At 44.9% G+C, this 20564-nt stretch overlaps 1 protein-coding gene across 1 annotated transcript in view; it reads left to right on the top strand.

The window, feature by feature from the left end:
- The first annotated feature begins 7145 nt into the window (after positions 1-7145).
- Positions 7146-20564, top strand: part of PKP2 (plakophilin 2) — a 60696-nt gene continuing 47277 nt past the window's right edge. Inside the window, exons 1-3 of the mRNA XM_084622566.1 lie at positions 7146-7639; positions 15701-15813; positions 17164-17873. Of these exons, the coding sequence (XP_084478692.1) occupies positions 7423-7639; positions 15701-15813; positions 17164-17873 (1040 nt within the window). The 5' untranslated portion in view covers positions 7146-7422. The remainder of the gene's footprint in view (positions 7640-15700; positions 15814-17163; positions 17874-20564) is intronic.

Here is a 20564-nt window from a genome sequence, read left to right as displayed (position 1 = left end):
GCAGCAGCAGCACAGAAGTAAGGGTGGCAATTAGGGGCTAAATCTGCTGTGAGAAGTGATATTAACATATCACTCTTTACATTGCCACCCTTACTTCTGTGCTGCTGCTGGTGCAGCGCTGCCTTCAGAGCTGGGTGCCTGGCCAGCAGCTGCTGCTCTCCACTCTGTCTTCAGAGCTGTGTGGTGGTTTATGCCCTGGGGGGGAGGGGTGTAAACGATTACAGACACAAAGAAGGGGGGGGTCTAATCAAGTCAGTTTGAGAACCACTGTCCTGCAAGTTATCTCCATATCTCCTGTTCCCATGAGGTTCCACACTAACTCACCCCCAGATTTCTTCTTCCTTTTCCTCCCTGAGCAGAAAAATCACTTACTTTGAGTGTAGGTCTCCCTTCTTCTTATCTTACATTGAAACTATCCTCACATATCACTGACTCTTTGATGAGCCACATTACCTCAAGGGACTTCCCAGATCATGTCTGATCCTCCGTAGTAGTAGCACAGTTTACCTCAAAGAACAGGAAATGGCAGCTGAAAAAGTATTGGGCCAACGCCAGGGGAGGGAAAGGGAAGCTATTAGGGACAGGCAGGGAGTTGCAGTGAAGAAAAATGGGAGATGAATAGGCTGAATCAGCCCAGAGGAGGGGACCTATACTGCTGGTGTAGCAGGTATGTCAATATGGAAAAAAACACTAAGAGGAAATACTGGCTATACCAGCTCAGTTTGTGCCCTGATTTCTCCATAATTCACAGTTACCTGTTGTTGGGGTAATACCCTTTTTCCACTTGCTCCTAATTTTCAAAAAAGTCACCTTTTTAGCTAAAATTCCCCAAAGCTGGTCCAAAGGTTTTGTTTGTTTTGTTTTTAAATTGAGCAACACTGGCTCCTCTGTGCCTTTCTTTTTTTTTTTAGAACAGGAAAAGTATGCACTTTCCCATTCTAAATAAATTCCTGTGGGTTTTTAACCACTCAATTGCCAAATTGGCTGGAAACAGAAAATCAACACTTGGTTTTGAGATTGCATGCCCAAAATTAAGCCTTGATCCAGAAAACTCTTCTGCACACGTATTCTTTCACCCCCAGCAGTATAGTTAAGCACATGCATAAGTATCTGAGCCTTAACTTTGGCATTTTTTGACTTTTAAGTAAATCATTCAACCTCAACTTTTTTCTTTTCTTTTTTTCTTTTCTTATTTTTAGTAATGAACGTATATATTTACACATCTCAGGAAGTTCTAATGATAATGTCAATGTCACAGTTTCAGGGCAACTGCACCCGTATTTCCCCTGCATGGTTCACCAAGGGCACCCACTTCATGCTTACCTAGTATCAGAGGGGTAGCCGTGTTAGTCTGTATCCAAAAAAACAAGGAGACTGGTGGCACCTTAAAGACTAACAGATTTATTTGGGCATAAGGTTTCATGGATAAAAAAACCACTTCTTTTTTACCCACGAAAGCTTATGCCCAAATAAATCTGTTAGTCTTTAAGGTGCCACCGGACTCCTCATCACTTCATGCTTGTGGTTCCCAGAGGTCACCTCTCTTGGATGGAGACCAGCATCTCACTTCCTCTTGACTGGGGATTTTAAGGCTGTACAGCTCCCTGCCTTACACTGTGATATCCCCAGCAAGACAAACTGCTTAAAAAGGCCAGCAGTTGCATTTTGCTCTCTCTCTGGCGAACATGACTAGTGTATTGCCTTGCCCGTAGTTAATAAGTTACCACACAGCGCCCTCTGAGCCAGCACATATAAAAGCACTTCAGACAAAATACTACAACCATAAAAGAAGCTGCTAGACAGATGCTAGAAAGCCTATCAGAGTTCAACTCCAGCACAGGGTTCTGGGAGGTTTTAGTCCCTCAAAACCCACAACTGGGGTTTCCCCCATGGTTACAAGTTCATATCTGCCTTTGATCTAGAACCAGAACAAAAGCTGGGCAGAGCAGCCATTTCTTTATACAGTTCTAGCTTTTGAACTTGGCCTTATGTATCAGGTAATCAGCAGACAATGACTATCTCCTCAGGGCATAACTTCAAAAGGCTGGGTTTTTGCATAACCGGAGCTGGGGAAACCTCTCCCTAGGGATTTACTAGGAATCCATGTAATGCTTATTGTCCCAAAAATCCATACTTGTCTGCTGTGGCTCAAAAGCTGGTCTTTCTCACTAACAGAAGTTGGTCCAACAACAGGTATTCCCTCACTCGCTTTGTCTCTCCCATACTTGTCTGGCACATTTTCAATACAGTCTTTTGAACTCCTTTATGCTTTCCAGTTCTCACATCTGTCACATCTCTCCCCTCAGGGAAGTTACATACAATCCTGGCCCACCTTAATAAATTTAATACAATAAGGTCTTCCCAGATGATTGCCATATCTGTTACACAGTGAAAACATTGAAATCAGTAGGACTTCATTTTCAAAGTTGTCAGAATCCTGCATAAACAGACTTATTCACAGATTAGAAGTGTCATAGTTAAAGAACTGTCCAATATTTTGTATTTTAAAATATGTTTATTAAAATCATATACAATATATCCTCCTGTCTGCATGTTTACTATTTTTAAAATTCAGTTTCTTGAAAACATGGGAAGGAAGGTATGAAGCTTTTTGGGAGTTGTAAAAAAACCCCCACATTTGTTTCTTTTCAAAACCAAAAAAACAGCAAGATGATTATATCAGAGATAACAACGAAAATTATTATGCTGATTTCTTTATTTTATTTGCATATGGTTCTGTCGGTTAAAACGGTGCCTGTAATAATTTCCTTTGGACTTCCTCACATTCTGAAAAGGATATTGCTTCTGTGAAGTCATAGCTGCGAAGTGTAGCCTTCACAATACTTCATGGTTGTGATATATGTATGCTATTACACATGTCAAAACTCGCCTTATAGGCTAATAACATATTTTAGCTATGTTTTGAGGTCTGAGTGCATGAAGATCTGATCATTCCTACTACAGTATCACATGTCTTGGAATGTGTCATTGCTTCTAGTTTTGAAAAAAATGTGTTTTTTTTAATTGTCTGGTTGCTCTCGTAAATCTACTAACTTGGATTCAAACTTGCATTTGAAGCAATTAAAGCACTGTTATAACTAGAGTGACCAGATGTGCCATTTTTGAAGGGACAGTCCCGTATTTAAGCCCTCCTGCAGGTATCCTGAATTTTTATTAAAAAGGGGAAAATTGTCCTGTATTTTCTGTCTCCCCCCGCACGCCCTGCCCCCAGCAGTACTGGCGGGTCCTGCTGCTGGCCGGATTCCTGCTCGCCAGCCACCCACCCACCAGCTAATGATGGAGGTGAGTGTGTGGTGGGGATAAGATACAGAGTGGGGCCAGCTGCTCCCCTGGCTGGTCCATCAGCGCAGCCCCCACTGCCTGCTGGCTCTTGGCCAGCAGGGCCCCGCCCCCTGTCCCGTTTCCTGCCAGCACTGGGTGCGTGCTGTGAGCTGTGGTGGCTGGTGAGTGCGGGCAGGCACCAGGTGGCAGCCAGTTACATGTAACCTCTGCTGCCCATCCATCAGCCCTTTACATGTTTCCCCTCTTGCTGTCTTCTCCCTGCTTTGCCCCTTCACCCCCTCCCCCCAGCCCCACTGAACCAGCCCCTGGTCGGAGTGCTCAGCTCACTAACAGCCTGGCCGGCAGGCTCCTTCCTTCCTGCACGGCCTGTGGCTGGGCTAGGCTGACCAGACAGCAAGTATGAAAGATCGGGACAGAGGGTGGGGGGTAATAGGCGCCTATATAAGACAAAGCGGGACGTGGGAGGGGGTGGATAGGGGGCAGGGACCAGGCTGTTTGGGGAGGCACAGCCTTCCCTAATCGGCCCTCCATACAGTTTTGCAACCCCGATGTGGCCCTCGGGCCAAAAAGTTTGCCAACTCCTGTCTTAACCCCTTCCTGCCAGCACTGTAGCCAGAGATGGCTGGGTCATAATAGGCTTTGCCTTCCCTGGTGCAGCTGCTGACCAGCCGCCGGACAACTGGGCCATGGTGCCCCCCCCTTCCCCAAGACCCCCACTGCCTTCTCCACTCCACCACCCACCCACGAAGGTCCCCACTGCTCACTGCGCTGCTGGGGCCAGCGGATCAGCTGGGGGAGAGGCCCTTCAGGGGCAGGAGGAGTTGGTGCTCAGGGAGGCTGCCTGTGGCCCGGTTCGACTCTGGTGGGGGAAGAGCCGGTGGCTCAGCCTGCCACTGGGGCCATCCCAGCGCTCGGGGTGGCCAGCAGCTCGGCTCGGCCCGGCCCAACGGTGGGTCGGGGAGGCCAGCTGGGGCGGGCAGGCCGGGGCTTCTCCGGTCGGGGGGGGCCTCTCAGGGCTTTTCCTTTTAGGGGGTGGATTCAGGACTCCAGCGTGCAGGGGGAGGGGGGCATGTGAACCTGTGTGACTCCCCCCCCCCATGTATTACCTCTGGAAGACATGGCGCCAGGTACCAGGAGAGGCGGGTCCATCCCGGGGCCCTAACCAGGCATGGAGGGTGGAGAGCACCGGGCAGGGAGGGTCGGGTCAGGTCAGTCAGCCACCCTCCCTGTGTGAGAGAGGTGTATGGGAGTGTGTGTGTGTCACCTCTCCCTCTGTGGGGGGGGGGTTGGGTAAGGGTACGTGTGTCACCCCTCCTTGTGTGAACCCTACAGCCTTAAAGATAAGAAGGTAAATAAAAGGAATCCAACTACGCAATATTTCTTTTTAACAGGGGTTCAGTCAATGTGTTAATGTTTGTAACTGCATAGTTCTGACTGATTGCCATTGAACTCGCTTGAATATGAGTAATTTTACCAGGTGTCCCATATTCACCATAAGGAAATGATTATAGCTTTAACATAACTTTTAGTGTAGTACATATTGTCATTATTTATAATAATAATTTATCATTTTAAGTACTCACACCCTAAGACCTCTGTGTCTTAAGAAAGAACTAAAAATAATAAATACCTCCTAACATGGTAGGAACACAACCACCCCCACACAGGGACCTGATGCTGCCAACACTTAGGCTAGTGCTGAACTTTACTGCCCTGTATGCCTAAGAGTTGGCAGGATCAGCACCACAGTTAACAAGGGAGAAAAGATGTACAAGTCCTGTATTTATGTGTGGGCATATCTAGATGTGCTTTGGACTGTGTGCCCCTTGCCCATGTGGATTATACATTCGTTCCTGTATGGATAGTGCCCAGCACACTGTGCCTGCTGCTGATCGTAAGTAAAATTTTGTGTCCATGTGTGTGGTTGGGGGAGGGGGCTGTCTCTGTAAATGTGTGCCTATCTTTTATGTGCCTTTATGGCTGGTTGCTTGGGTGTGTTTATGAGTAGGCATGGGCGTGCCTAGCAGTATTTGCATTTGCAAATGTGCCTTGATGGCTGGTTGTTTGAATGTGTGAGCGAGCACAGAATCATAGAAACGTAGGTCTAGAAGGGACCTTCAGAGGTCATCAAGTCCAGCCCTCTGCACTAACGCATGTGACAGTGTAGGCCTGTATTACTAGATGTGGTTTTATGTTGAAATCAAACTAGGACACTTTTATTCTAACATATGTGCCCACGCACTACACTGGAAAAAGGTCTTTTTTGCTGGTACAAGCTGTGTCTACACCCGGCCTTTTGCTAGCATCTATGTTGATTGGGAGTATGATTTATTTTTTTTCACATTCCTAACAGACATAGCTATGCTGGCATAACTTTTTAAAATGTAGATTAGGCCACAGACTTTTACCAAAATAACAACAGGTGTGAGTTAAAACCAGATTAGATAAATTGGTGCAGCCCAGCCACACGGGTGTATGGCAGTGTATGTCAAAACTTCTACATCTGTAATTCAAGCTGTTGTTCTAGGCCCTATCTACACTACAAACTTTGACGGAGGCCTGTTATTGGGCATAATTCATGTATTGCTCATGTGGGGGCACACTGGGTGCTACTGGGCCAGAAGAGCTAGTCTGCAGCCTAGAGGGTTGCCAGGCATCCAGTTTTCGACTGAAACGCCTGGTCGAAATGGGACCCTGGTGGCTCCAGAGCCATTTAGTTAAAAGTCTATTAAAAGTCCGGTCGGCAGCGCAGCGGGGCTAAGACAGGCTCCCTGCCTGCCCTGGCTCCACATGGCTCCTGGAAGTGGCTGGCATGTCCATGCGTCCCCCAAAGCGTCGGAGCTGCCGCTGGGGCTCTGCATGCTGTCCCTGTCCCAAGTGCCGGTTCCACAGCTCCCATTGGCTGAGAACTGCAGCCAGTGGGAGCTACGGGGGCAACGCCTGAGGACTTGAAGTGAGCTGTAGCTCACGAAAGCTTAGGCTCAAATAAATTGGTTAGTCTCTAAGGTGCCACTAGTACTCCTTTTCTTTCTGCCTGCGGACTGGGGCAGTGCACAGAGCCACTTGGCCAAGCCTCTGCCTAGGAGCCAAAGAGAAATGCTGGCCGCTTCCAGGAGCCGCCTGAGATAAGCGCCACCCAGAGCCTGCACCCCAAACGACCTCCTGCAACCTCCTGCCTCAGCCCTGAGCTGTACCCTGGAGCCCGCACTCCTTCCTGTACCCCAATCCTGAATTCCTGTTCCCCGTCCTGCTCCCAAACTACCTCCTAGAGCCTGAACCCTCTCTTGCACCCCAACCTCCTGCCTCAGCCCAGAGCCACCTGCACCCTGAACCCCCATTTCTGGCCCCATGCCAGAGCCTGCACCCCCACCCTAGAACCCAAACTCCCTCCTGCACCCCAACCCCTTGCCCAGCCCCGGGGGACAATGAGCGAGGGTGTGGGAGAGCAAGCGACAGGGGAGGGGAGATGGAGTGAGCTGGGGCACGGCCTCAGAGAGGGCGGGGCAGGAAAGTTGGCCACCTACACGCTTTGTTACCTACACGCTTGGGGGGGGGGGGAGGAGAATTCTCCTTTCTGCCCTGACCAAAACTCATGGCAAAGTTGCTCTTTCCCCTCCCCTGCTATACAGCGCTTGTTGCAACGCGCCCCCGGCCTGGCTGAGCCCACGGCCGCCCCGCCAGAGGCTCAGCCCGCCCCGCCTGGTGTCCTGCCCCTGCGGGCGCTGCAGCAAAGCGGCCACTGATCCGCACACCCGGGCGCTTCCTGCCACGCCGAGCTGCCGCTGAGCAAACGCAGGGCGAGGCCGGCTGGGCGTGCGGGATCGGAGGGGGCCGCGCCCACGCCCGGGAAGTCCAGCAGCCCTGCCCCCGGGGCGACGGGGAGGGTGCGCTCCTCCCTGCTGCCGTCGCCAGGCAGGGGGAGGAGCAGGGAGCGCGGCGGCCGGCTCCTGGCAGCCAGCTGCTACCTGCGCTGGCGGGAGGGCGTGGCAGAGCCCCCGGCTGCCCAGCCCCGTAACCCTGGGCGCTGGAGTTGGGCGGCGGCGGCGGCTGCTCAGCCAGGGACCGTAGGGAGCAGGCTCCACCGCCGCCTCCGCTGGAGCTTCTTCCCCCAGCTGGACCATGGGCACCCCGGGCTCCTCCGCCGTCGAGCACAGCTACATCCGCACCGTCCTGGGCCACCAGACCATGCAGGAGCTGGACAGTTCCACCCTGGCTTTGCCCTCCGAGGCCAGGCTGAAGCTCGTGGGCAACCGCGCCGGGGAGGAGAAGAGTCTCCGCATCCAGCAGCAGGTCCAGCAAACGCTGGCCAGGAAAAGTAGAGGCTCCCTGTCAAATGGTGAGTGCCCCAAGCAGGACCCGATTCTTCCCCCCCCCCTTCTGACTCTCCCCTTCTCTCCACTCTTTCCTCCCTTCTCTCCACTCTTTCCTCTTATTCCCCCAACTCCCTTTCTCCCTTCTCATTCTTCTTGCTTTCCTCACCACTTCTTCCCCCCCGCCTTCTTTTCTTCCTCATTCTCCTTGTTCTTTTGATTCTTCCTCCCTCCTCCTTACCAAGATTAATACAACAATACCAATAGTCTCTGGTACATTTTGCTTTCTTCTTTACAGTTCTCTCACAAGGCAGCCTTATCCTGTAGGAAGGCTCCTCCTGAAGGTGACACTGATATTCCATGGCTCTCTGTATTCTCATCTTGCCTACAGAAAAGTTTGAATCAGTCACCTCCAGGAGTCAAATGTTTCCCTTACAAATCTCTTCCTCCCCCTGTCGAAACCATTCTGCCTGTCTTCCCCCTTATCGGCTGTTATGCTAAGACCAGCTGTGAGGTTCTCCATTTTTCTGGCTTCTTTCAACTGTGTGTCATGTCTCCAGTTGAAATTGTCGCTATATAAATGTAACCAGGAGTACCTAAACGATTTAGGAGCGCAATACTGATTTGAAAGTCAAGGGGATTTATGCTCTATCAGTGTTTTTGAAGATCGTGGGCCTTTTGATTAAGCTCAGTATCGGTTATGTTCTCTGTCTTAGTGTTTGTAAACTGCAGTGGTCCTCGGGGAAATGGCCTTGAGGTGATCTAATGAGCCTTTCCTGCCTCTTACAATATTTACCATAAGATCATAGTTGTGTTTCTTCTTTTTTCTTTAATGCTCCCTCTCTCTTTCCTTTCTAATTAAATAAATTAGCCCTGATTTTCCAATCTTGCTACAGTATTTTCACAGTAGTATAACTCCACTGACTTTAGCTGAGTTATTCCTGGTTTATCAGGTGTGGAATCATAGAATATCAGGGTTGGAAGGGACCTCAAAAGGTCATCTAGTTCAACCCCCAATCCCCAATTTTTGCCCCAAATGGCCCCTCTCAAGGATTGAACTCACAACCCTGGGTTTAGCAGGCCAATACTCAAACCAGCGAGCTATCCCTTCCCTGTGTCTTCTGTTGCCATCCTGTAACCATTCCAGTGTGTTTATTTTAATCCTCTCTTAATAACTATTTTTTCTAACTGTCCCCATTTGCTAAAGAAAATGGAAAGAATAAAGAAAATAATGTCTTGCCTGCCTTCAGGCTGCAAACAAAAAGTAAACAAAGGAGAGGCATAATAAAATACACATGGGAAAGGAGTGATTAGGAGACATGGAAATGATAATACCATAGAACAGGGATTGGCAGTCTTTGGCCCGCAGCCCGTTAGGGAAATCCAATGGCGGGCCAAGACGGTTTGTTTACCTGAAGTGTCCACAGGTTTGGCCAATCTCAGCTCCCACTGGCTGTGGTTCGCCATTCCAGGCCAATGGGGGGCTGCGAGAAGCGGCGGCCAGCACATCCCTCAGCCTGTACTGCTTTCTGCAGCCCCCATTGGCCTGGAATGGTGAACCGTGGCCAGTGGGAGCTGCCATCGGATGAACCTGCAGATGCTGCAGGTAAACAAATCGCCCTAGCCCAACAGCGGATTTCCCTGATGGGCCATATGTCAAAGGTTGCCGATCCCTGCCATAGAAGATTATTATTTACACTACACATTGGTGTGCGTAGTGCTTTATAGTTAAATAAAAGGGTATCAATCCCCACCTTTAGGAGTCTCTGACCTATGGGTTGGATTCATGCAGCCACACCCTTTACACACCACATGGATCCAGGGCCTAAGAACCTGATCCTCTAAAGCGCTGAGAGCTAGATACCTTCAGCTTTTCTTATAATATGGCCTTATATTCGTATTAATTGGTGTTGGAAATATGATTTTATTTTAAAACAGAGGCATCCCAAAGCTAGGGTATAAGGATCAATCATGAAAGCTTTAATCCTGTTTTTTTTAAGTAAAAAGATGAGAAATATTGACTCACTCTTTATTATAGTCTGATGCTCCATTGATGTGAAGAGTCTTAAGCTGAGTTTTAAGTACTGAAGCTATCATCTTTTTGTTTTCATAAAAATATGAGAGAAAGTACCCCTTATGGATAAATATAATTCATCCAGCTGTCTTGTCCCCAGCAAAAAAAAAAAAAATCTGATCTAGTGCTATTGGTGGCTTCCAGCTCAAAAAATTCACTAAAAATGAATCGGATGCAGTCATAACTGTACCTTCGTTAAAAAACTTTGCAAGACATCCATCAAAATCACGTACCCTTGGTTTCACAATCAACTGGCCAGTAGCTCTAGACAGAACAGTTTATATGTAAATTCTGAGCTATAAAAGTATTGAGTATAAAAGAAGCTTCCAAAGATTTTAACAGTTGTCATTTGTTCTGTTGAAATGCATTTTTATTTTACTTTATATTATGGCTGACAATAGAGTTGAAACTTGGAAAAATGCTTCTTTAAACTGAAGCTGACAAATGAGGGTGAGTTAGGACAATGCAAATGTCAACACACCCAAAACACTCTGAAAGAGACCTCCAGACCTACTACTTTCTCTAATTCCTCTGTTTGCAATTCTGGTGGATTTGGGATATTGGGGTGGGGGGTGTATTTGCTTTGTTTATCTAAAATTCAAGTATTTCAGACATTTTGCATTTTTGAAATGCCAATATTTTTTTTAAATAGGCTTCAGAAACAAGAAGCCTATATATAAAATACCTGTGATATGTGCACTAGTTATTCCACTAAGGACTTTAACCACTGTTGTTCTTCCTTATCTACTCAATTTATCACACTTCTTTGGGTTATTTCCAACTCAAAACACAGAAAGACCCAAGAAAACTGGATTTGCTTCATATTAATTTTTATACTTAGGCAAGCCCCCTCCACAGAGATTTGCTATTAGTTTAGATGGAAAAAACCACCCATCTTCCTGAATTATAAAGCCTTTCAAACTTTGCTTTAACACCACTGGCTAAATATGCACCAAATGCCTAATCCTGCATCCCTTAAAGTCAATGGGAAAACTCTCATGCACTTCAAAAGGAGAATGCCCAATCCCCTCTGATATAAATGCCTTATTGGTAAGCATTGCAGACCCAGTTCAGCAAGCCACTTAAGCATACACATAACTGGACTATTCATAGAATCATAGAAGATTAGGGTTGGAAGAGACCTCAGGAGGTCATCTAGTCCATTACCCTGCTCAAAGCAGGATCAACACCAATTAAATCATCCCAGCCAGGGCTTTGTCAAGCTGGGCCTTAAAAACCTCTAAGGGTGGAGATTCCACCACCTCCATAGGTAACCCATTCCAGTGTTCACCAAGCTCCTAGTGAAATAGTGTTTTCTAATATCCAACCTAGACCTCCCGCACTGCAACTTGAGACCATTGCTCCTTGTTCTGTCATCTGCCACCACTGAGAACAGCTGAGCTCCATCCTCTTTGGAACCCCTGTTCAGGTAGTTGAAGGCTGCTATCAAATCTCCCCTGCCCCCCCCCCCGACTCTTCTCTTCTGCAGACTAAACAAGCCCAGTTCCCTCAGCCTCTCCTCGTAAGTCATGTGCCCCAGCCCCCTGATTATTTTCGTTGCCCTCCGCTGGACTCTCTCCAATTTGTCCACATCCTTTCTGTAGTGGGGGGCCCAAAACGGGACGCAATACTCCAGATGTGGCCTCACCAGAGCTGAATGGAGGGGAATAATCACTTCCCTTGATCTGCTGGCAATGCTCCTACTAATGCAGCCCAATATGCTGTTAGCCTTTTTGGCAACAAGGGCACATTGTTGACTCATATCCAGCTTCTCCTCCACTGTAATCCCCAGGTCCTTTTTTGCAGAACTTCTGCTTATCTGGTCGGTCCCCAGCCTATAGCAATGCATGGGATTCTTCCATCCTAAGTGCAGGAGTCTGCACTTGTCCTTGTTGAACCTCATCAGATTTCTTTTGGCCCAATCCTCCAATTTGTCTAGGTCACTCTGGACCCTATCCCTCCCCTTCAGCCTATCTACCTCTCCCACTATCTTAGATCATTAATAAAGATATCGAACAAAACTGGCCACAGGACGTACCCCTGGGGCACTCCGCTTGATACCGGCTGCCAACTAGACATCGAGCAGTTGATCACTACCCACTGGGCCCGACAATGTAGCCAGCTTTCACACACTTAAAGTTAGGCAAACACATAAGCACTTGTTTCTACATGTGTCAAGAGGAAACAATGGTACATACTGCACTAAGGGCCCAATCCTATTGTCCCTGTGCCCTAATAGTTTTCATTGACTGAACTGGAAGTTTTGGGTGTGCAAGGAGTATAGCATCAAACAGTATATTTTCTATAAAAGGCATCAAACTAATTGTTCTAGCTCAGCCTTAACTGTGACCTACAAAGAGAAACATTGGGTTTGTGCCCTTTTTTGCTGTTTCATAATGCATAAAGAATCCTGAAAGCATTTTGTTGTTGTGGGTGTTTTTCTGCTTCTTTTTTGTTTGTTTGTTACAAGTTCAAATCCATCTTGAAATATGTGCATTTTTATTCCTTGAAAAAATTTATAGTTAATCTTCAAATGAGAATTGCTCCAGTTGCTATACGATTAAAATTAAGTGCTGTTTCAGTTCTATTTTAAAAGAAAAACACCTGGTCAGTGATAAATACCCATAAACAATCTCCATTGTCAAATTATTATATTATTATTAAATATAAGATACTAAGTGGCATTAGTTCCAGCTACTGTTGAACCAGTTGCTGTCACTTTCTAAGTTAAAAGTTTGGTCAGAAAGAAATAAAATTGAGCACTAAAGCAGTCAAATGAAAATTTTGATTGTCTAAATAAATAACAGATTCTGTTTTGCAGTGAGACCAAGTGGCAGAGAGTTTATAATCACAGAGAGAGATAGCAGTATCAAAAATGTTATGCAATAATGGGTCTGGAATTCCTCCCTTCAGTTCACATGTGTAATTTAACAGTAGTGGTGATTTCATGTGCTCTTCAACAAATTAGAACCCATTATATTTCTCAAAAAAAGAAAAGGAGTACTTGTGGCACCTTAGAGACTAACCAAATTATTTGAGCATAAGCTTTCGTGAGCTACAGTTCACTTCATTGGATGCATTCAGTGGAAAATACAGTGGGGAGATTTATATACACAGAGGACATGAAATAATCGGTGTTACCATACAAACTGTAACGAGAGTGATCACTTGAGGTGAGATGTTACTAGCAGGAGGGGGGAGGGGAAACCTTTTGTAGTGATAATCAAGGTGGGCCATTTCCAGCAGTTGGCAAGAATGTCTGAGGAACAGTGTGGGGTGGAGGGTGGAATAAACATGGGGAAATAGTTTTACTTTATGTAATGACCCATCCACTCCCATCAAGCCTAAGTTAATTGTATCCAGTTTGCAAATTAATTCCAATTCAGCAGACTCTTGTTGGAGTCTGTTTTTGAAGAGTTTTTGTTGAAGAATTGCCACTTTTAGGTCTGTAATCGAGTGACCAAAGAGATTAAAGTGTTCTCCGACTGGTTTTTGAATGTTATAATTCTTGACATCTGATTTGTGTCCATTTATTCTTTTACGTAGAGACTGTCCAGTTTGACCAATGTACAGGGCAGAGGGGCATTGCTGGCACATGATGGTATATATCACATTGGTAGATGTGCAGGTGAACGAGCCTCTATACTGTGGCTGATGTGATTAGGCCCTATGCTGGTGTCCCCTGAATAGATATGTGGACACAGTTGGCAACGGGCTTTGTTGCAAGGATAGGTTCCTGGGTTAGTGGTTCTGTTGTGTGGTGTGTGTGGTTGCTGATGAGTATTTGCTTCAGGTTGGGGGGCTGTCTGTAAGCAAGGACTGGCCTGTCTCCCAAGATCTGTGAGAGTGAGGGGTCATTCTTCAGGATAGGTTGTAGATCCTTGATGATGCGTTGGAGAGGTTTTAGTTGGGGGCTGAAGGTGATGGCTAGTGGCGTTCTGTTATTTTCTTTGTTGGGCCTGTCCTGTAGTAGGTGACTTCTGGGTACTCTTCTGGCTCTGTCAGTCTGTTTCTTCACTTCAGCAGGTGAGTACTGTAGTTGTAAGAATGCTTGATAGAGATCTTGTAGGTGTTTGTCTCTGTCTGAGGGGCTAGAGCAAATGCGGTTGTATTGTTTTTGTTTCTCCTTTTCACCAATCTGGATCTCTTTGATGTGTCTTTACTGGCTACTTAACTCTGTATCTCGCATTTCCATTCCTTTAGTGATTGACAAAAGTCCACACTCCTTTACGTTAACAATTTTATTGATGGGTGAATCTGGCACCATAGCTTATCAAAAAGGGCCCTGACTATATAATTACTTTCACTGAAGAAGTCACATTCAATTTTATAAGTAATAGACCTATAAATCTTCTGAGGTTTTGGAGGACAGTTTTGGGTGTAGGCCAGTTATGGATTAGGTTCCCTTTTATGTCTCCCTTATGTTTCTTCATTTGTATAGGTCTGTCATAAATATAAAGGGAAGGGTAAACACCTTTAAATCCCTCCTGGTCGGAGGAAAAACCCTTTCACCTGTAAAGGGTTAAGAAGCTAAGACAACCTTGCTGGCACCTGACCAAAATGAGCAACAAGGAGACAAGATACTTTCAAAGCTGTAATGGGGGGAGGACAAAGGGTTCTCTCTGTCTGTGTTGTCTTTTGCCGGGACCAGAGCAGGAATACAGGTCAGAACTCCTGTAAAGGGTTAATAAGCAATCTAGTTAGATATGCGTTAGATTCTGTTCTGTTTAAATGGCTGATAAAATAAGTTGTGCTGAATTGAATGTATATTCTTGTTTTTGTGTCTTTTTGTAACTTAAGGTGTTGCCTAGAGGGATTCTCTATGTTTTGAATCTGATTACCCTGTAAGGTATTTACCATGCTGATTTTACAGAGGTGATTCTTTTACTTTTTCTTTAATTAAAATTCTTCTTTTAAGAACCTGATTGATTTTTCATTGTTCTTAAGATCCAAGGGTTTGGGTCTGTGTTCATCTTTGCAAATTGGTGAGGATTTTTTATCAAGCCTTCCCCAGAAAAGGGGGTGTAGGACTTGGGGGAATTTGGGAGGGAAAGACGTTTCCAAGTGGGCTCTTTCCCTGTTATATTTGTTAGACGCTTGGTGGTGGCAGCAATAAGGTCCAGGGACAAAAGGTAAAATAGTTTGTACCTTGGGGAAGTTTTAACCTAAGCTGGTAAAAATAAGCTTAGGGGGTTTTTCATGTAGGTCCCCACATCTGTATCCTAGAGTTTAGAGTGGGGAAGGAACCTTGACAAGGTCTTAATGGGATTTTTCTCCCTTGCATTTAGCTGACTTTCTCTCTTCTAGTTTGAGTAGATGTTTCAGTAGAAAGTTGGATCATACTCAATCTCACATTTAAAAACAAAGAAAATCATTCCCTTTTAAAATTATTGTAGTAGAGAGAGGCATTAAGTAGAAGGAACATTTGCTGAAGGCTTCCATTCATATTTTTTCCTGTTAAATTCTTTGCTACTTCTTCCTAAATAATAAAGCCTTTTTGTTTTTCTTAAACTATGAGAAATTGTGCAACTGTTCCAGCCTGGACAAATGTAAAGTATAAAACATTAGGAAGTATACTGTAGAGATCACTCCTCCATTGGCAGGGAGATAGAGTCATCCAGATCATTCAGTCCATCTCGAGCATCTGTGATTCCGCGAAGGGCTGATACAGTATGGTAGAAATCTAAGTGCTTCTGTATTTCATGAATGTTTGAATATGAAATAGGAGAAGGAAGAAAGCAGGAATCTAGAACTCCAAAGGTTACCTGTAGGGGACGCTTTCACCCACTCTGAGACAGGGTGGGGAACAGAGATTCATGAGGTGAAAAACCAGAGCAACATGAGAAGATCATGACCACTAACGGACTCTGACTAGCTGGGGTGTGATTATATTGAGACCTGCTGGGTTTCTTGGCTCCACAAGGTTTTAGGCTGGACATATATTGTCCTTTTGTTATAAAATAATTTGTTATAAAATAAGATTGTATTTACATTAGTCTTGTTTCAATTACAGGAGGTCTCCATCGGGCCACCAGTGTTCCAGAACATGTTTATAACCTGGACACAGTTGATAATTCTTTTGTTTCAAGACTTGCACATGGAGTCACATATTATCCCTCTCTCCAGGTGAGGAAAATGTAGGGAATAACTGAAAATATGTAGAATTGCAAATTTATGACTTTGTTTGCTGCCACAAACAGTAGCTCAGGTTTTTTTTCTATCATGTTAAATGTTCACACTGTAATCTCTTTAAACCAGTGGTGAGCAAGCTGTGGCATGCAGGCAATCCGCTGGCGGGCCACCAGACTGTTTGTTTACATTGGCATAGCTCCCAGTGGACACCGTTCGCCATTCTCGGCCAATGGGAGTCGCAGGCAGCATGTCACCCACTCCACATTACAGAATGAATAGTATCATCTCTGGAAAGGAGGGAGCACTGAGGGAAGAAACTGGAGGTAACACAGGAACCTCAGGGAGATATCATGGTTTTGATGGTAGAAATGGAAGAACCAGGGAGAGTGGATGGCATGGGACAATGGCTTGCAGCTTCCCTATACCACAGTGTGGGACTGTGACTCCTGAAATGAAGCATTCTTTTCCCCCTTACAGTTCCTTCCATTGCCCTTAAATACGTATCTCTCTTCAATAACAAATGCAACCAACCCCACGAGCCTGACCCAGTCCTACAGCTAGATTGTGCACCCCTTCCTTCCACTGGTGAGCATTCCCATTTTTGAGACAATCCCTGTGAGGAGCGAGCTCCTCACCAGTAAGAGTAAGGAGTTTGCAGTCTGGCCCCTAGATGCTATGGCCTCCACCCTAAATTCATAATTCACAGTAACTTTTTAATGCATGTGTATGTAAGTAAGGTGTGGTTTAGGGATTATGACAAGTTGCCAGTATGACCATTGATGCCAGAAAAGCTGTTCATCACTGCTCCAGTGCAAGGTCAGATAAGCTGACTGCATGTACAAACCTGACTAGAATATCATTGTTAATGCTCTTCACTGACATAGCCTCTTTCATCTGTCTGAGGGTTTAACTTCAGCTTGAGATGTTGGTGTTCAGTGTCTTCGAAAATCAAGCTCTGGGCGTGTCAAGTTGAACACCTAAAAATGGAGATGACCCAGAATGTAGAGGCCCTTTTGAATATCTCTCAATTTAGTGACTTGCCCAGGATAACACTTCAAGATGGTGGCAGAGCAGGGACTAAAACGCAGGAGTCTTGACTCCTAGCCCAGGGCTCCTAAGCACTAGAATGCACTCCCTCCTCGTTTCAGTGGGAGGTTAATGAAGAAGTGCAATAAAACCCATTATCATCTGCGTCTTTGACTGAAGTTCACGTTTTATTGTACTATTCTACTAGCAACTGGCAAAACATTTTATCCACCCAAATTATAAAATAATAGTTAAGAAAACAAAAAAAGCTCTGTTCTTCTGGTGACTTTTGTCCCTTTTTTTGCTGGTTTTGTACAGATGAGCTTACCAATCACTTACAGAAATGGCTGGGGGAATACAGCCACACAATATAATTCATACAAGACCATGGAAGAAAGGTACCAAAGGCAGCCTCTGAAGAGATTAGAAGTTTCTCCTCAGAAAGGTCCTGAGAAGCTGGCATATGTATACAATGATTTCCGCTACAACAGGGGAAACCAAGTTGGATTCACTCCAAGGCATGGTGATAGCAGGAGATCCAATGTTATTGCCCCACCAAGATATGCTCGCTCTGAGATTGTTGGTCATGGTAATCGTGATTCTGCAATCAGAGAGCAGATTTATCAAACCCAGTTCCATAGAGGACCTTTTAATGACACAGTCTTTGACAGTGCCCCCACCAGCCCAAGTGTATCTATCTACCCACAAGCTGGATTCAGTCGCAGTATGACCAACCTCTTAGAGAAAGAGAACTACCTGACTACAGGTAGTGCTGTGGGACAAGTCAGAGCACCTGTTGCTTCCCAACCTGGATTTCAGAACAGGCAGTCTCTGAAGTCCAGCTGGCAACAAAGTACCTTCAGAAGCACACCGTCCATGAGGGAAACTCCCCAGCCAGCTGCAGGGACCAGTGCTACTGCCGAAACAGGTGGGAAGAGGATGGCAATGACTGCAGCTCTGGCGGCAGCATCATCAGAAAATGTTCTCTTACACGCTGGGAAAGCAGTCTCCAGTGGATCTCAGCTAGGGTAAGTCTGACTCTAAATCTTCTCCAGTTCACAGATACCTGGACATTTTCATGCGGATTTTGTATCCCACGTGTTTCCCAGTAGAAAAAGAAATGATCCTAGTCCATCAGTTCACAAAGCATAGATGCATTTCTGGCCAGTGGCTCAACAGCCGACTCAATCTAAAATATTTCAGTGTGGAAGAGTCATTTTATGATTTCTTTTTGGACTCTTATTTTGGATGAATGGACGGAAGAAGGGAAAATTATTATTATTACTATTATTGTGAACTATATATACTGTAGTGCCCAAAAGCCTCGTGACTGTGGTCTCATTGTGCTAGGCACTAGTCAAACATATAGGGAGACATGTTATTTGCCTTGAATAATTTACAGTCTAACTTGCAATGACATATTGACAGGCCTTGTGCTGTTGGGTAGATCAGATCATTTCAGCTCTGGTTCATTTGACAGTTCTTATATAGATTGAACGGTTTAATAACCAGAAGAATATTACACAGTTTACTATACTTCACATTCCTATTTCATGGTTTATTGTACATGTAATTTAAATGTTAATTGTTCTGCTAGCACCAACAGTGTAATTAGAGAATTTCCTTTTTTCCCCACAAACATGTAGCCTTCAAATTCCTTTTTTTTCCAAAGCTTTGTTTGTTTTTGTATTTTGTTGTTGTTTTTTATGTTTGCTATTCTATTTGATGGAATTTTGCTGTGGGGCTTGAACATTTCTGATCAGATAGCTACAGCATCATTTGTTTTCTGAGAAATTAAGTGTACAGACCATTGAGGTTTGCAGTATCAGAGTAGAGCATTGTTCTGTGTGTTGTCAGGTCAGGACAAGTTATCATACAGTAAAACGATTCCAGTCAAAATACAGCCTGTTTAAACAAAAATACTGAATTCCTGATATGATTCTGATACTCTTTTAAAGCAGGCAAGGTTAAGGGATTAAGCTGACTGAGGCTATGGAGCAGGCAGTGCTGACAACTGAATTTCTGTATGTATCCTCTGACTAGGTATGAGGAAGTGACTGGTTGAAACTTAAAAGGTTTTGCTGTTCATTTCAGTTCAGATTTTATTTGTACCTGAAAAGAAATATCTGAACCTTGGTTGGTCAGCGAAATTGTCCTAAAAACTCTCAGGAAGAGCCTCTCTCATGAGTATTCCTTACTTCCTGTGTCCAGTTGGCCAGTTCTGAGAATGGTCTGCCTTGAGGTGTTATGGCACTTCTGGTCCTAGTCAGAACAAGGAAGTACAGAAACACAGGAAAATGAAAGAATCAGAATAAAAATTAGCCACACTTTTTTAAAAAACAAAAAACTCAGAACAAGTGTGTTTTGGGGGGAGGGGCGGAGGAAGGAGTTGGTTCAAGTTTTAGCTCAAGATTTAGGCCAGTTCTTATTTTATCCATGCCAGTTCACTTCTCCATTGTATGACTTTCCGTTGTGTTAAATGTTGGATTTGATTCACCCTGGTCAAGCTGCTCCAGCAGAGACATTTATCCCGGAGATAAGGCAGACACAAGTCACATTGCTGCCCTCCCTCAAAGGTCCTGCTGGGGGAAGCAGCCACTGTCTGAGACTTCCCAGAAATTAAGGTAAATCAGAGCATCTCCTGGGTACCCTGATCCCATGCTCTCTCAGGCTGACTCTATTCACTATGTGAGCAGTGTCGGTTGACTCCAGGTCCCCCAGCAGTGCACAGGCTGGGGACATGTTTATATCATTTGCTCCCAACACCAGAGGAAATTTCTACTGCATAAGCCCACATCTTGGATTCTACAGGCAGAACGCATCAGGCCCTCATATTATATTTTCCTGTATAAGCTACTATTAACTGTTGAATGGTAATTTAAGTGGATTTGTTTCTCCACTAAGGCCTTGATTCATGAAAGCACTTACACACATGCCTAAGTCCCACTGACTTAAGTATGTATTTAAAGTTAAACACGTGCGTAAGTGCTTTCCAGAATCATGACCTAACTCTGTACTTGTTTCAAACTAAACTCATTCAAGGGAAAAAGGAGTGCTTTACCCAGACACCAGTATATTTTTATAGAGAAGGTTTTTTTATAAAATTAGAGGAGCAGCATAGAACAAAATACAGAAATGATTCACAATTAGACAACATGAGGGTGAGTTTTCAAGGCAGCGCCCAAAAGTAAATGCCAAAATCCAGTTAGCGAACAACTTGGCTTGTATCTCCCACAGGTAACAACACTTCAAGGGCCACAATTTAAAAACAAAACAAAATCCTTTAGCTTTGTGCTGGAATAACATTTGTGTTTGCAATTAATTGTGGGCACAAATACTAGAATTTAGATGTCAGACTGTAAGGCTTGTTGGCAAAATTGCTGTTCACACCTACAAGTGTGTATTCTGTTGTTGTGCCTATAACTGATTGTGACCATGTTCAAGTACAGAGGCAAAATTAGTGGGCAGATTGAGGCCCTCTTTGAAAATGTAGCAATTAACAGCCAATTTTTTCAGCCTAGCTTTTGTGGGTACTCTATATTTTTGCACCCGCAAATTATGGGCACAAATTATTGTGGGAAGCGTATAGGTCACTTGAGTATCTAAATACCTATATGCTCCAAGTTTAGATGTTCAAATGCCCTAAACTGCAATTTTGAATTACAGCCATATTATGAAAATCTAGCCTTAAATTTCCATAAAGATATGGCATTTACTCG

This window comes from Lepidochelys olivacea (assembly GCF_965140295.1).
Source record: "Lepidochelys olivacea isolate rLepOli2 genome assembly, chromosome: 1".
NCBI lineage: Eukaryota > Metazoa > Chordata > Testudines > Cheloniidae > Lepidochelys > Lepidochelys olivacea.
Note: the sequence above shows the minus strand (reverse complement) of the source record. Positions and strands in the feature narration are given on the sequence as shown.